This window comes from Hyperoodon ampullatus, assembly GCF_949752795.1.
Source record: "Hyperoodon ampullatus genome assembly, chromosome: 2".
Lineage (NCBI taxonomy): Eukaryota > Metazoa > Chordata > Mammalia > Artiodactyla > Ziphiidae > Hyperoodon > Hyperoodon ampullatus.
In genome coordinates, this window is record NC_136915.1 from 152,403,288 (window position 1) to 152,418,857 (window position 15,570).

A 15,570-nucleotide genomic window follows, 5' to 3' on the forward strand; every position below is an offset into this window, starting at 1 on the left:
GATGCTAGGCTCGGGTATCCCTCCATCCCGTTACAGGCGGTTCTACTGCCTGATTCCAGGCAGTAGAACCGCCTAATTAGGGCCTAACCTATTTGCCAGTCAGGCCCTAATTAGGCTCCGTATCTCAGGTGGAACCACTTCTTCCCCAGAATTGGCGCGCCGGCCTGACCCGGAAGCTTTCCCGCCAACCCGGAAGCAGAGCTCTGCGGCGGAGGCGCCGCAGCAGAGCTACCGCCCCCTCGCCGCCTGGCCGCTGCTTAGAGAATCCGGGCCGCGGCGGTGTCGGGTTGCACTGATGATCCCCGGCAGGCGGCGGCGGCAGAGGCGGCGGGAGGATGACCTCTCCCCGAGAGCGGGGTGCCGACCTGGCCCGTTTCTACACTGTCACCGAGCCCCAGCGACACCCGAAGGGCTACACGGTGTATAAGGTCACCGCCCGGGTAAGTGCAGTTGTCTGGGTGGGGTAAGAGTCTGAACTGGGACGAGAGACGGGTGTGGACCCTGGTGTGAGGATGCCTGACACCGGGTCAGAGCCGAGGGTGGGACTGGCTGCGCCTAGTGCCGGGACAAGCGTCCGAGGTGAGGACTTAAGGAAGGATGGGGTGGGGGCAGAGCGTGGGATGTCCCGGACAACGCTGGAAACGGTCGCGGTAGTGTCCCCATTCCAGGGTGGGGCAAACGTTGATCATTTAAAATTGATGATTCAGCCCCATCCCACTTGGACTTTCTCTTCTGAGGCTGAAATTTGCAGAAGTGGTTTTGCTTGCCTCCGAGGGATAATGCAGGTTAAAAAAAATGTTAAATTTATGTACTATTTGATTTACATAATAAAAGATATTTCTTCCCTTGACCTTTTATACAGCTTCAGGGTTGCACTGAGGAAGATAAACTCTTGGGAAGTATGTCAGTGGTAGGGCCACCATCGTAAGACCTCTGTATCTGTCTATGTCTTTCTGCCTCTGAGTTTTTCGTGGTTTTCAGTAGGAGACATGAGAAATTCTGCTGACGGTGTCTTGTGTGAGTTGTCTTGAGGGCACATTTAAAAGTTGTGAGGCTCCTTTACATCAACTAATTGATCCAGTTTTTAGTACCCAATTTGTTCATGTTTCATTGCTCTTGCCTTGAGTTTTAGAGAGAGTTTGCGTCTCCCTTCTTGGAAAATAATAGTAATAAAGTTAAATATGAATATTAAATATAAAATAAGAATATTAAAATGAAATATCTATATACATGTACGTAGTATGAATGTATGTTTATATTAGGCATGTTGTACACATCACCCAATTTAATACTAATTTTAATAATGAGGAAACTAAGGTTCAAGAGAGTGCTGTGGCTTGCCCAGCTTCATGTTGCAAGGTGGTAGCACAAATGGGGTTTGAGATCAGTTCTGTTTAACTCCAAGTTGTATAAAATGTTAAGAATTAACTTTATCATTATCATTAATTGTTAAAAAAGAGAGGTATTGATAGTAGTAATGGTACAATATACATTTGGGGGATGTAGTAATCTTGGGTGATAGCTTAGGAAGTGGGCTTTCAGAAGAACCTTAAAGGTTAAATAGATTTAGATAAGCAGAGTTTGGGGCATGGGAATGGCACATGCCTTATGGAAATGGTGCACAATTCAGACAAGTGTGAGAGGATGAGATGAGCAAATTTGTGTAAATATAATAAGACCAGGCCTGGTTATTGCAGAGGGCTGTACCAAGAATAGAGAGAAATTTGTTACTCCCTGTTTGCAAGTAAGGTTGCTATATAGGTGGAGTGTTAGTTTCAGATTAAGAAAAAAATTTTAAGATTAAGGGGGCTCTTATTATACCACTCTTGAAACCTTTCTAGTCTTTGGGACCTTCAAAAATCTAGACTTGGTTTCCTAACATAGTTTGTGGAATTAGAACAATCTTCAACATACATAATGTTCCCCTCACAGCACCCTGTTTATCTCTTGTTATAACACTTAACCACAGTTATATTGTATTAATCTTTTTACATGTCTATGTCTCTTAGTAGATTTAGAGCAGGTCTCTATCATTGGTATTTGTTTCCTTTTATATCTCCTAAGGCAGTGGGGCACAGAATGCCTAAAAAAATATTGTTGAACGTTTTCCTCTCTATTTCTTCTCTAAACACACCCAATAAATGTTTAGTTTCAGGCACTATGTGCTCCTAGGGATACAAGGCTGAATAAAGTGTGGACCTTCCTTTCAAGGATACTCCTAGTAGAAAAGGGTTTACTGGACTTAAAGAAGTATAGTACAGGGTAGAAAGTGTTAAATGCCATAAGAGACTACAGGAAAGGGCTATGGGATTTTAGAAGACAGAGAGATTGCTTCTGGCCCAAGGGATCAGGGAACATGTACCAATTAAGATAGGTGGTGAGAGATGGGAAGAATCTAGATGGGTGGGATAAATGGAGAGGGCATCATAGGTAGAAGGGTAGGTAGAAGGAATAGAGCCCATTAAGGCCTGAAGGTGTGAATGTGTGTGGAACTTGAATAGGAAACACTGAGTATGATTATTACTTGTATTCTTACTTTACAAAAGGAAAGGTTAACCTAATTGAGATCTTAAATATCTTAAGCTGTGAACTAACTTATATGACAGCATAAATTAGAAGATAAAGTAGCACATTGCCTGTTCTAACCAAATCCATATAATATGCATGCTACATATTGCTTTGGTTGTTTAACTGGAAATTGCTTACACTGCCTTTTTTTCTCCTTGTAAATATTTACGTCATTTATTACTTATTGTACAGATTTTGTTTTCTGATTTTAAGGATTGAGGGTTAATACTGATATATACTTAAAAAACAACCACTTAGTATTATAAAATAAGTAAAATATTTGTTATTTTTTGAGACTTAAGGAGAAAAACAGCTTAACTTAGGAGAATTAATCAGGTAAGTAGTGCTCCCCTGAGAGAACTTCATAAGATAAAAATGTCTTCTTTGTTTCCTATTACTGACTGACTTCTAGCTTTAAGGAACAATCTCTGTATTCTTGACCCTTGCAGGGTTCTTTATGTAGGAGTAGAATTAGAATCATGTGGAGTACCATTGCTAAATTTTGAGTAGCATAAGAGCTGTTTCATGTTCTTAAATCTCCTTTATACTTTTTTTTTCCCCCCTCAATTCTCTGGAACTTGTCAGGCTTAGATAACCTTATGGCCAGTTACACGCTTGCTAATGGATTTCCTAGTTAAACTCTGTGTTGCTTATTAATTTTCAACTAGAATAAGTACTTCTGTTCAGGATTGGAAAATTCTCTTGTAGAATTCCATTGATTCTTTAGTTAAAGGAGACACAGATATGAAAGAACCATTAGCAGTGTTTTTGGTTGTGTCATCATGCTAAGTTTACAAAATTCTCATAATGTATATACATTTCTCAACAATATTAAGTGAATGGTAATTCTTTCCTGTATTCTTTCCATGAATATGGAAAGAAAAAGGTATGCTTTTATTTTTAAAAGACGGTTTGCCTTATGACTTTATGTTGTTTATATTGAGATGTAATTTATATACAGTAAAATTCACCAATTTTAAGTGTATAGTTTGTTTAGTTTTGACAAATGTCTATAATTGTGTAACCACCACCACAGACATCACTGCAGGAGTTCCCTCATGCTCCTTTGCAGTCAGTCCCCTCTCCCCACCCTCTGTCCCTAGGCAACCACTAGTAAGTTTTCTGTCGTTGTAGATTAGGCTGTATTTTCTAGAATGTTATATAAAAGGAATCATATACAGTGCTTTTTTTGGGGGGGGGTATCCAACTTCTTTAACTTAGTATGATTATTTGAGATTCATCTATGTTGTGTATTTTTTTTAATAAATTTATTTTTTATTTATTTACTTTTGGCTGCGTTGGGTCTTTGTTGCTGCGGGCTTTCTCTAGTTGCGGTGAGCCGGGGCTACTCTTTGTTGCGGTGCGCAGGCTTCTCATTGCCGTGTCTTCTCTTGCTGTGGAGCATGGGCTCTAGGTGCGTGGGCTTCAGTAGTTGTGGCTCACGGGCTCTAGAGCACAGGCTCAGTAGTGGTGCACGGGCTTAGTTGCTCGGTGGCATGTGGGATCTTCCCGGACCAGGGCTTGAACCCGTGTCCCCTGCCTTGGCAGGCGGAATCTTAATCACTCCGGCATCAGGGAAGTCCCGTATGTTGTGTATTTTTATTCTCTTTTATTGCTGACCAGTATTCCCTTGTATGGTTATACTACAATTAATCCATCCACCTGTTGATGGACATTTGGGTTGTTTCCAGTTTGGGGCTGTTAATACAGCTATTAGGAACATTTATATACAAGTCTCTGTACAAATGTGGGCTTTTATTTCTCTAATAGCACAAAGCCTTGTTTACTATACCTTTATACTAAGTTGAAATCTGGTAGTCTTAGTCCTCTTTCTTTTTCTTTCTCAAAATTGTTTTGGCTATTCTAGATTGTTTGCATTTTCATAAAAAGTTTGGAATCAGCTTGTCAAGTTCTACAAACATGGCTACCCAGATTTTGATTGGAATTACCTTGAGAATGTAGATCAATTTCAGAAGAATTGATATCTTTAAACAGTATTGAATCTTCTGATCCATGAATGCGCATCTTCCATGTATTTAGCTCTTTAATTTGAACCATATTTTCTAGTTTTCAGTGTGCAGGTCTTGCACATAAAGTAATTTGGGTTTGTTTTCAAACTGTGAGAATACATGTCTTTATTTTACATAGCTAATGTTTACTGAGTATTAATAGCAGACACTTCTGTGGTGCTTTCTATGAGTCAAGCTCTATTCTAAGAACTTTATATAAATTAACACATTTTTCATAGCAGCCCGATGAGCAGCTGCAATTATTATTCTCACTTTATTGTGAGAAAATTGAAGCACAGAGAGGTTAAATAACTTGCCTGGGGTCACACAACTAGCAAATTATGGAGTCTAGATTTGAACCCTGGTAGACTGGGTTTTTAATCCCAGTGCTATGCTGAATACCTAAACATATTTCGTTAGAGGCTGTGGCTGTACTGTAGCTTGGCAAAAGTGATAGATGCAAGTATACTACAGTGATTAGGATGATGTGAACAAAGGGGAGCAAGGAATGAATAGAAGTACTCAGCTTGACTCGAATCTGAAAGCTGCCATTTCCAAAGCTTCGTATTCAGGCATTATTTGTATTGCTTAGAGGGAACCTGCTTTCAATTCCTGAGCACATTCTTGTATGGCCTGCTTGTGCTTGGGAAGATAATTATTTGTAGTTTTCTAAGTATGCTGGTACCCTGCATTCTTCCATACCTCTCTGCTAGATGCTGTTTCCTCTGTCTGGAATGCTCTTGCCTTTTGTCTTGGCAGTCCCTGCTCATCTGAAGTGTTAGCTCCTGCCCTGTGTTCTACAGGAAGCCTTTCTTTTTTTTTGAATTTTATTTCCTTTATTTGTAATTTCTATTTGGGCCTCCCCATCACCACCGCCTCCCCCACACATATAAATCTGCCCTTATAATATGATCATCACCATTAATTATACAGTTGTACAAAACCAGAATCAGGAATTTAAAAGTTTCCTTTTTTTTTCCCCACAACTCACACACACACACTGTATTTTATTTTTACAAGAGATAAATAAACTGACACCAACCATTGTAAATGGATGACCACAACAAAAGCAACAATGATTGCAATTACCAAACACGAAACACACTCATACTATGTCATAATATTGACATTCAGTCCAATAATCCTCCACTGTAACAGCTCCTTTACTTTGCAGTGAAAATTGATTTGTATATTTTTTGCCTCTGAGTCCTTGTGGGATTTTTTTTAATTCAAATAGAAAGTCACAAAAATTATAATCATCCTCATCAGTTCACTCAGTCCCATGTAATTAATTTATTTTTCCTCTTGATCTTTTGTTAGCACTTTTATGAATTCATGTTTTCCATTAGAGCTCTGAAAATGCTTATTCATTCAGTTAAGCAGTTTAGTCAGTTACCAGAAACCTGTACTTGTCAGAGTCTTTTCCATGAACACCTTGAAGATGAAACCCTTTTATAGGAAAATTTTTGCAAAAGCATCAGAGTACACCCAGGACAGTCTGTAAATGACAAAAGACTTAAAAATGACCATGGTTAAAGATTTGATGAAAGTTCATAATAATGCAGTTGACAAGGAAATTTAGTTATTTCTGAGATATACATTTTAAAGTAATAACTAGAATTATGACTTATAACATTATACCAGAACATATAAGATTTTTAGAAATTTCATGTAATGTCTGAAACATTTATATTAACATATTGCCATACAAATAAGCCAAAGAAAGTTTAGTATTAGTTGTTTTTTTTGTTTGTTTTTTTATACTGCAGGTTCTTATTAGTCATCAGTTTTATACACATCAGTGTATACATGTCAATCCCAATCGCCCAATTCAGCACACCACCATCCCCACCCCACCGCAGTTTTCCCCCCTTGGTGTCCATACATTTGTTCCCTACATTTGTGTTTCAACTTCTGCCCTGCAAACTGGTTCATCTTTACCATTTTTCTAGGTTCCACATACATGCGTTAATATACGATATTTGTTTTTCTCTTTCTGACTTCACTCTGTATGACAGTCTCTAGATCCATCCACGTCTCAACAAATGACTCAATTTCGTTCCTTTTTATGGCTGAGTAGTATTCCATTGTATATATGTACCACAACTTCTTTATCCATTCGTCTGTTGATGGGCATTTAGGTTGCTTCCATGACCTGGCTGTTGTATATAGTGCTGCAACGAACATTGGGGTGCATGTATCTTTTTGAATTCTGCTTTTCTCTGGGTATATGCCCACTAGTGGGATTGCTGGGTCATATGGTAATTCTATTTTTAGTTTTTTAAGAAACCTCCATACTTTTTTCCATAGTGGCTGTATCAATTTACATTCCCACCAACAGTGCAAGAGGGTTCCCTTTTCTCCACACCGTCTCCAGCATTTGTTGTTTGTAGATTTTCTGACGATGCCCATTCTAACTGTTGTGAGTTGATAACTCATTGTAGTTTTGATTTGCATTTCTCTAATAATTAGTGATGTTGAGCAGCTTTTTATCTGCTTCTTGGCCATCTGTATGTCTTCTACGGAGAAATGTCTATTTAGGTCTTCTGCCCATTTTTGGATTGGGTTGTTTGTTTTTTTAGTATTGAGCTGCATGAGCTGTTTATATATTTTGGAGATTAATCCTTTGTCCGATGATTCATTTGCAAGTATTTTCTCCTATTCTGAGGGTTGTCTTTTCATCTTGTTTATGATTTCCTTTGCTGTGCAAAAGCTTTGAAGTTTCATTAGGTCCCACTTGTTTATTTTTGTTTTCATTTCCATTACTCTAGGAGGTGGATCAAAAAATATCTTGCTGTGATTTATGTCAAAGAGTGTTCTGCCTATGTTTTCCTCTAAGAGTTTTATAGTGCCCGGTCTTACATTTATGTCTCTAATCCATTTTGAGTTTATTTTTGTGTATGGTGTTAGGGAGTGTTCTAATTTCATTCTTTGACATGTAGCTGTCCAGTTTTCCCAGCACCACTTATTGAAGAGACTGTCTTTTCTCCATTGTATATCTGTGCTTCCTTTGTTATAGCATAGTTGACCATAGGTGTGTGGGTTTATCTCTGGGCTTTCTATCCTGTTCCATTGATCTATATTTCTGTTTTTGTGCCAGTACCATCTTGTCTTGATTACTGTAGCTCTGTAGTATAGTCTGAAGTCAGGGAGTCTGATTCCTCTAGCTACGTTTTTTCCCCTCAAGACAACTTTGGCTATTTGGGATCTTTTGTGTCTCCATACAAATTTTAAGATTTTTTGTTCTAGTTCTGTAAAAAATGCCATTGATAATTTGATAGGGATTGCATTGGATCTGTAGATTGCTTTGGGTAGTATAGTCATTTACACAATATTGATTTTTCCAATCCAAGAATATGGTATATCTCTCCATCTGTTGGTATCATCTTTAATTTCTTTCATCAGTGTCTTATAGTTTTCTGCAAACAGGTCTTTTGTCTGCTTAGGTAGGTTTATTCCTAGGTATTTTATTCTTTTTGTTGCAGTGGTAAATGGGAGTGTTTCCTTAATTTTTCTTTCAGATGTTTCATCATTAGTGTATAGGAATGCAAGAGATTTCTGTGCATTAATTTTGTATCCTGCAACTTTACCAAATTCATTGATTAGCTCTAGTAGTTTTCTGGTGGCATCTTTAGGATTCTCTATGTATAGTATCATGTCATCTGCAAACAATGAGTTTTCTTTTTTCTTTTTCAATTTGTGTTCCTTTTATTTCTTTTTCTTCCCTGATTGCCATGGCTAGGACTTCCAAAACTATGTTGAATAATAGTGGTGAGAGTGGTCCTTTTCTTGTTCCTGCTTTTAGAGGAAATGCTTTCAGTTTTTCACCATTGAGAATGGTGTTTGCTGTGGGTTTGTCATATATGGCCTTTATTATGTTGAAGTAGGTTCCCTCTATGCCCATTTTCTGGAGAGTTTTTATCATAAATGGGTGTTGAATTTTGTTAAAAGCTTTTTCTGAGTCTGTTGAGATGATCATATGGTTTTTATTCTTCAGTTTGTTAATATGGTGTATCACACTGAGTGATTTGTGTATATTGAAGAATCCTTGCATCTCTGGGATAAATCCCATTTGATCATGGTGTATGAGCCTTTTAATGTGTTGTTGGATTCTGTTTGCTAGTATTTTGTTGAGGATTTTTTTTTTTTTTTTTTTTTGCGGTAGGTACGTGGGCCTCTCACTGTTGTGGCCTCTCCCATTGCGGAGCACAGGCCACGGACGCGCAGGCCCAGCGGCCATGGCTCACGGGCCTAGCTGCTCTGCGGCATGTGGGATCTTCCTGGACCGGGGCACGAACCTGTGTCCCTTGCATCGGCAGGCGGACTCTCAACCACTGCGCCACCAGGGAAGCCCTTGTTGAGGATTTTTGAATCTATATTCATCAGTGATATTGTTCTGTAATTATCTTTCTTTGTAGTATCTTTGTCTGGTTTTTGTATCAGGGTGATGGTGTCCTCATAGAATGAGTTTGGGAGTTTTCCTTCCTCTGCAGTTCTTTGGAGAGTTTGAGAAGGATGGGTGTTAGCTCTTCTCTAAATGTTTGATAGAATTCACCTGTGAAGCCATCTGGTCCTGGACTTTTCTTTGTTGGAAGATTTTTGATCACAATTTCAATTTCATTACTTGTGATTGGTCTGTTCATATTTTCTGTTTCTTCCTGGTTCAGTCTTGGAAGGTTATACCTTTCTAAGAGTTTGTCCATTCCTTCCAGGTTGTTCATTTTATTGACATAGAGTTACTTGTAATAGTCTCTTAGGATGCTTTGTATTTCTGCGGTGTCCGTTGTAACTTCTCCTTTTTCATTTCTAATTTTATTGATTTGAGTCCACTCCCTCTTTTTCTTGATGAGTCTGGCTAATGGTTTGTCAATATTGTTTATCTTCTCAAAGAACCAGCTTTTAGTTTTATTGGTCTTTGCTATTATTTTCTTTGTTTCTATTTCATTTATTTCTGCTCTGATCTTTATGATTTCTTTCTTTCTGCTAACTTTGGGTTTTGTTTGTTCTTCTTTCTCTCGTTCCTTTAGGTGCAAGGTTAGATTGTTTATTTGAGATGTTTCTTGTTTCTTGAGGTAGGCTTGTATAGCTATAAACTTCTCTCTTAGAACTGGTTTTGCTGCATCCCATAGGTTTTGGATGATCATGTGTTCATTGTCATTTGTCTCTAGGTATTTTTTGATTTCCTCTTTGATTTCTTCAGTGATCTCTTGGTCATTTAGTAACGTATTGTTTAGCTTCCATGTGTTTGTGTTTATTAGGTTTTTTCCCCTGTAATTCATTTCTAATCTCATAGTGTTGTGGTCAGAAAAGATGCTTGATATGATTTCACTTTTCTTAAGTTTACTGAGGCTTGATTTGTGACCCAAGATGTGATCTATCCTGGAGAATGTTCCATGTGCACTTGAGAAGAAAGTGTAATCTGTTTTTGGAATGTCCTATAAATATCAATTAAATCTATCTGGTCTATTGTGTCTTTTAAAGCTTGTGTTTCCTTATTTATTTATTTTCTGTTTGGATGATCTGTCCATTGGTGTAAGTGAGGTGTTAAAGTCCCCCACTATTCTTGTGTTACTGTCGATTTCCTCTTTTAGAGCTGTTAGCAGTTGCCTTATGTATTGAGGTGCTCCTATGTTGGGTGCATATATATTTATAATTGTTATATCTTCTTCTTGGATTGATCCCGTGATCATTACGTAGTGTCCTTGTCTTGTGTGACATTCTTTATTTTAAAGTGTATTTTATCTCATATGAGTATTGCTACTCCAGCTTTCTTTTGATTTCCATTTGCATGGAATATCTTTTTCCATCCCCTCACTTTCAATCTGTATGTGTCGCTAGGTCTGAAGTGTTTCTCTTGTAGATAGCATATATATGGGTCTTGTTTTTGTATCCATTCAGCAAGCCTGTGTCTTTTGGTTGGAGCATTTAATCCATTCACATTTAAGGTAATTATCGATATGTATGTTCCTATGACCATTTTCTTAATTGTTTTGGGTTTGTTTTTGTAGGTCCTTTTCTCCTCTTGTGTTTCTCACTTAGAGATGTTCCTTTAGCATTTGTTTTAGAGCTGGCTTGGTGGTGCTGAATTCTCCTAGCTGTTGTTTGTCTCATCGAATCTGAATGAGATCCTTGCTGGGTAGAGTAATCTTGGTTGTAGTTTCTTCCCTTTCATCACTTTATCATGCCACTCCCTTCTGGCTTGTGGAGTTTCTGTTGAGAAATCAGCTGTTAACCTTATGGGAGTTCCCTTGTATGTTATTTGTCGTTTTTCCCTTGCTGCTTTCAGTAATTTTTCTTTGTCTTTGATTTTTGCCAGTTTGATTACTATGTGTCTCAGCGTGTTTCTCCTTGCGTTTATTCTGTATGGGACTCTCTGTGCTTCCTGGACTTGGGTGGCTATTTCCTTTCCCATGTTAGGGAAGTTTTCAAGTATAATCTCTTCAGATATTTTCTCGGGTCCCTTCTCTCTCTCTGCTCCTTCTGGGAACCCTATAATGCGAATGTTGTTGCCTTTAATGTTGTCCCAGAGGTCTCTTAGTCTGTCTTCATTTCTTTTCATTCTTTTTTCTTTATTCTGTTCCTCAGCAGTGAATTCCACCATTCTGTCTTCCAGGTCACTTATCTGTTCTTCTGCCTCAGTTATTCTGCTATTGATTCTTTCCAGTGTATTTTTCATTTCAGTTATTGTATTGTTCATCTCTGTTTGTTTGTTCTTTAATTCTTCGAGGTCTTTGTTAAACATTTCTTGCATCTTCTTGATCTTTGCCTCCATTCTTTTTCCGAGGTCCTGGATCATCTTCACTATCATTATTCTGAATTCTTTTTCTGGAAGATTGCCTATCTCCACTTCATTTCGTTGTTTTTCTGGGGTTTTATCTTTTTCCTTCATCTGGTACATAGCCCTCTGCCTTTTCATCTTGTCTATCTTTCTGTGAATGTGGTTTTTGTTCCACAGGCTGCAGGATTGTAGTTCTTCTTGCTTCTGCTGTCTGCCCTCTGGTGGATGAGTCTATCTAAGAGGCTTGTGGAAGTTTCCTCTATTTTTGTGTTTTTAAGGAACCTCCATATTGTTCTCCACAGTGGCTGTATCCATTTACATTCCCACCAACAGTGTAAGAGGGTTTCATTTTCTCTGTACCCTCTCCAGCATTTGTTATTTGTAGACTTTTTACTGATGGCCATTCTGACTGGTGTGAGGTGGTACCTCATTATAGTTTTAGTATGCATTACTCTAATAATTAATGATGTTGAGCATCTTTTCACGTGCCCACTGGCCATCTGTATGTCTTCTTTGGAGAAATGTCTATTAAGCTTTTTTACCCATTTTTCGATTGGGCTGTTTGTTCTTTTTGTTGTTGAGTTGTATGAGCTGTTTGTATATTTTGGAGATTAAGCCCTTGGCTGTCGCATCATTTGCAAATATTTTCCCCCTTTCTGTAGGTTGTCTTTTAATTTTTTTTCATGGTTTCTTTTGCTGTGCAAAAGCTTGTAAGTTTGATTAGGTCTCATTTGTTTATTTTTGTGTTTATTTTTATTGCCTTGGGAGACTGACCTAAGAAAAGATTGGTACAATTTATGTCAGAGAATGTTTTGCCTGTTCTCTCTTCTAGGAGTTTTATGGTGTCAGGTCTTATGTTTAAATCTTTAAGCCATTTTGAGTTTGTTTTTTGCATGGTGTGAGGTTTATTTTGGTTTATGTTGTGCATGTTCTGACTTCATTGATTTACATGCAGCTGGCGAACTTTCCTAGCACCACTTGCTGAAGAGAGTGTCTTTTTCCCTTTTTATATTCTTGCCTCCTTTGTCGAAGATTAATTGGCTCTAGGTGTGTGGGTTTATTTCTGGGCTCTATATTTTTTTCCATTGATCCATATGTCTGTTTTTGTACCAGTACCACACTATTTTGACTACTGTAGCTTTGTAGTATTGTCTGAAGTATGGAAGAGTTATGCCTCCTGCTTTGTTTATTTTTTTCCTCAGGATTGCTTTGGCAATTCTGGGTCTTTTATGGTTCCATATAAATTTTTGGATTATTTGTTCTAGTTCTGTGAAAAATGTCTTGGGTATTTTGATAGGGATCACATTAAATCTGTAGATTGCTTTGGGTAGCATTGCCATTTTAACAATATTAATTCTTCCAATCCAAGAGCATTGGATATCTTTTCATTTCCTTGAATCCTCTTTAATTTCCTTCATTAATGTTTTATAGTTCTCAAGTATGTCTTTCACCTCCTTGGTCTGGTTTATTCCTAGGTGTGGAAAGTCATATTTTTGAGAAATGAAATGAGTGGGCATGTCTCTCTTTTTTCATTGTGTTTGATTATTTGTATCTTGACACTTAGTTTTTTTTTTTTAATATGTTACTTTTGTTAATATTTTATCCTGTTAGATCTGATATTACCCTAAACTAGAAGCTGAATAGTAATAGTGAAGTGGCCATCAGAAGACGTGATTATAATAAATTGCTCATAAAAGTAGCTTTTTAAAATTTATGTTTAACTGATTTCCATTTGTTTCTAAAGGGACTTATTTTGTGATCATTTTTGGTAGGAAATACAATAGCTAGATTTGAATAAATTTTGTAGTTTTATTTTCCAGTAGCTATCTCTTAATCTTATGAAGAAGAGAATTCTTTTGTATATGTCTGAGTTAAGAGGTTGATTTCAAATCATTCTTATGAGTTATTATGATAATAATTAGATAAAAGAGTGCCTTTCACTTGACTTTTAAGGAAACTAGGTAAAACTTATTAAGATGTAAATAAAGTAAGTTAGCACTGGAAAGGATTTAGAGGACCTAATGACAGCATGGTTTGTTGTTTATTATGGGCCTTAGCTAGGCCAAGCCACAACATTCATTCTTTTTTTTTTTTTTTTTTTTTTTTTAAAGATGGGCAAGAGGGCTTATTTTAAGGTTGCTTTTCTTTGGTTTAGCACTGAACTGGCAAGAAAGCAGTTTATAGCTAGTGCCAGAGCTGGTATTCAGACTCTCTTCTTTGATCCTTCTGATCTGCCAAAGTGCTTCTTCAACGTCTATTTTTTGGTTTACTTGCATTTCTTTGTGAAAGACAAATGGGTTTACCTAACAGGCATTAGGACTATTACTTGGAATTTTAATCTCTAGGAGGGTAGATCTGTTATGTCCTGGAAAGAGCACTTTGTTCGGAATCACAGAATTGTGAGATCCAATCCTCTGTTACTGATTAATCTGATTAGTATTAGTATGATAATATATGCTCTTGGTCCTTGGTTATCTCATTCTACCAGGCAATATTGTCTTGTTGATTGAATGAAACAAAGTATTTAATTTCTTAGCACAGTGAGAGAGAGTTAACCTTCACTGTGAGCCCTTATTTGTTTTCCTAAATTCAGAACTTGTCATTGGCATTAACCGAGGCAGATGGACTACAAACGTTGCAGTAACATTTCCCAACTGTGTTTCAAATTTTAGTAGGTGTTGCACTAAATAAATCAAGTAATAATAAATAAACAACCTATGATAAAAATAAAAAGTTGAGTGGATAAATGACCTTGGGGAATACTATATATGTTCCTTTTGGAGATTTACTAGGCATAATAGTGTGTTAAGGCCTTGAGAAATTCTGCTGTAAAAAAAAAATTTTTTTTTTAAAACAAAGGTAAACTGAGTTGACCATTAAGCCTCCTTTGAAAGCACCGATTATTAAAGAGTATCCGTATTCCGTGGCACATGGCTTTTGAAGCACAGCTTTAGCACAATAATTTGCAGGATGACTTGGTGATATAATTCTCTATAGCAAAAGGCTCTTCAAGATATGTATAGTACTTACTGAGCCAGTGGTAGCTAACGCTTGCAGTGGAAATTTATGAACTTTAAATGAAAACAATCACTGCTTTAAATTTTAACTTTTGTGAAATTATAGGCTGAATTTTATGACAAAATATTGAAATTCTCCCAGGAAAAAATTACTAAATGCTAGCAATCTATATCAGGGTGAAATTACAGTATTTTTGTTTTGGAATTGATACTACTTATTGAGATAATTGCTAATATAGTTTTAAAAGTTATAGAAATCTTGGTCTGAGGGCTCAGTCTTGTTCATATTCAGTATGATCATATTTTTCTTCAGATTCTGATTTGACATTCTTATTTTTTGTCAATTTGGCAGTCCCGCTGAAGAGAATTATTTAGGTAGAAAGAGTTACTACTAAAGGACATTTGGGCTTAACTCATGTTATCCTAATACATTTGTGTTTTTGGTTTTCATTTCAGAGGACACATTGTTAACTCATTTAAGTGAGATTACACACGTGGGAATACCGAATCCTTATAGTGGGATACCAAGTGGTTGAACTTGGTAATGTATTTGGCAAGTGATTATATTTTTATAATGTGATGTAGGAATCAGACCCAGTGTTTTCACCACTGTGCTTCAGTACGTAGCAGCAGAGTAGGCACTGATATTTGTTGAATGAGTAAGAGAAAGAATAAATAAAACAATAGTGAAGGGTGTTGTGGAAGTAAGTAAAGTTAGTTATTGCTAAAAATACTGCAGATGAATGGACGGATGCAGTAGAGTACCACAGAAAGAGCACTGAACCAGGAGTCAGACTCTCCGAGTTCTCATTCCAATCTGAAGGTGAATAGCCATGTGACCTTGCACAAGTTTCTGGATCTCTTCCTTGTTGGGTAAAAGGGGGACTCATAATAACCACTTCTGCCTAATTCATAGGTTGCTCAGAGAGTAACATGAAACACTGATATATCAATAAAATGCTTTGCAAATGCAGATGTACAAAGTCAAGTTCCCCCCTCCCCCGCCACATGCCTAGCACAGTGCCTTGAACAGAATTAACATGGATATGGACTTTCTCTCTTAATTCTAAAAAGGAGGCTAAGAAGCAGAGTTAGGACTGATTCTTGGAATGATTACAGAGTGTTGAGGGTAGAAGGAGGAAGAAGAACCTACAAAAGAGAAGCAAATAAACCAAAGAGGAAAGAGGAGAATCAGGCC

The 15,570-nt window shown here is 37.3% G+C and overlaps 1 protein-coding gene across 4 annotated transcripts in view; it reads left to right on the forward strand.

Annotated features, from left to right (window-relative positions):
* Positions 1 to 325: 325 nt before the first annotated feature.
* The window catches only part of RPS6KC1 (ribosomal protein S6 kinase C1), a gene marked incomplete at both ends in the record, with an annotated part of 199,113 nt that continues 183,868 nt past the window's right edge, over positions 326 to 15,570 (forward strand). For 3 of the 4 annotated variants that reach the window (XM_079724834.1, XM_079724836.1, XM_079724837.1), the window contains one exon: positions 326 to 440. In XM_079724834.1, coding sequence (XP_079580960.1) covers positions 336 to 440 — 105 coding nt within the window. The remainder of the gene's footprint in view (positions 441 to 15,570) is intronic. The other variant, XM_079724835.1, reaches the window with a different exon arrangement.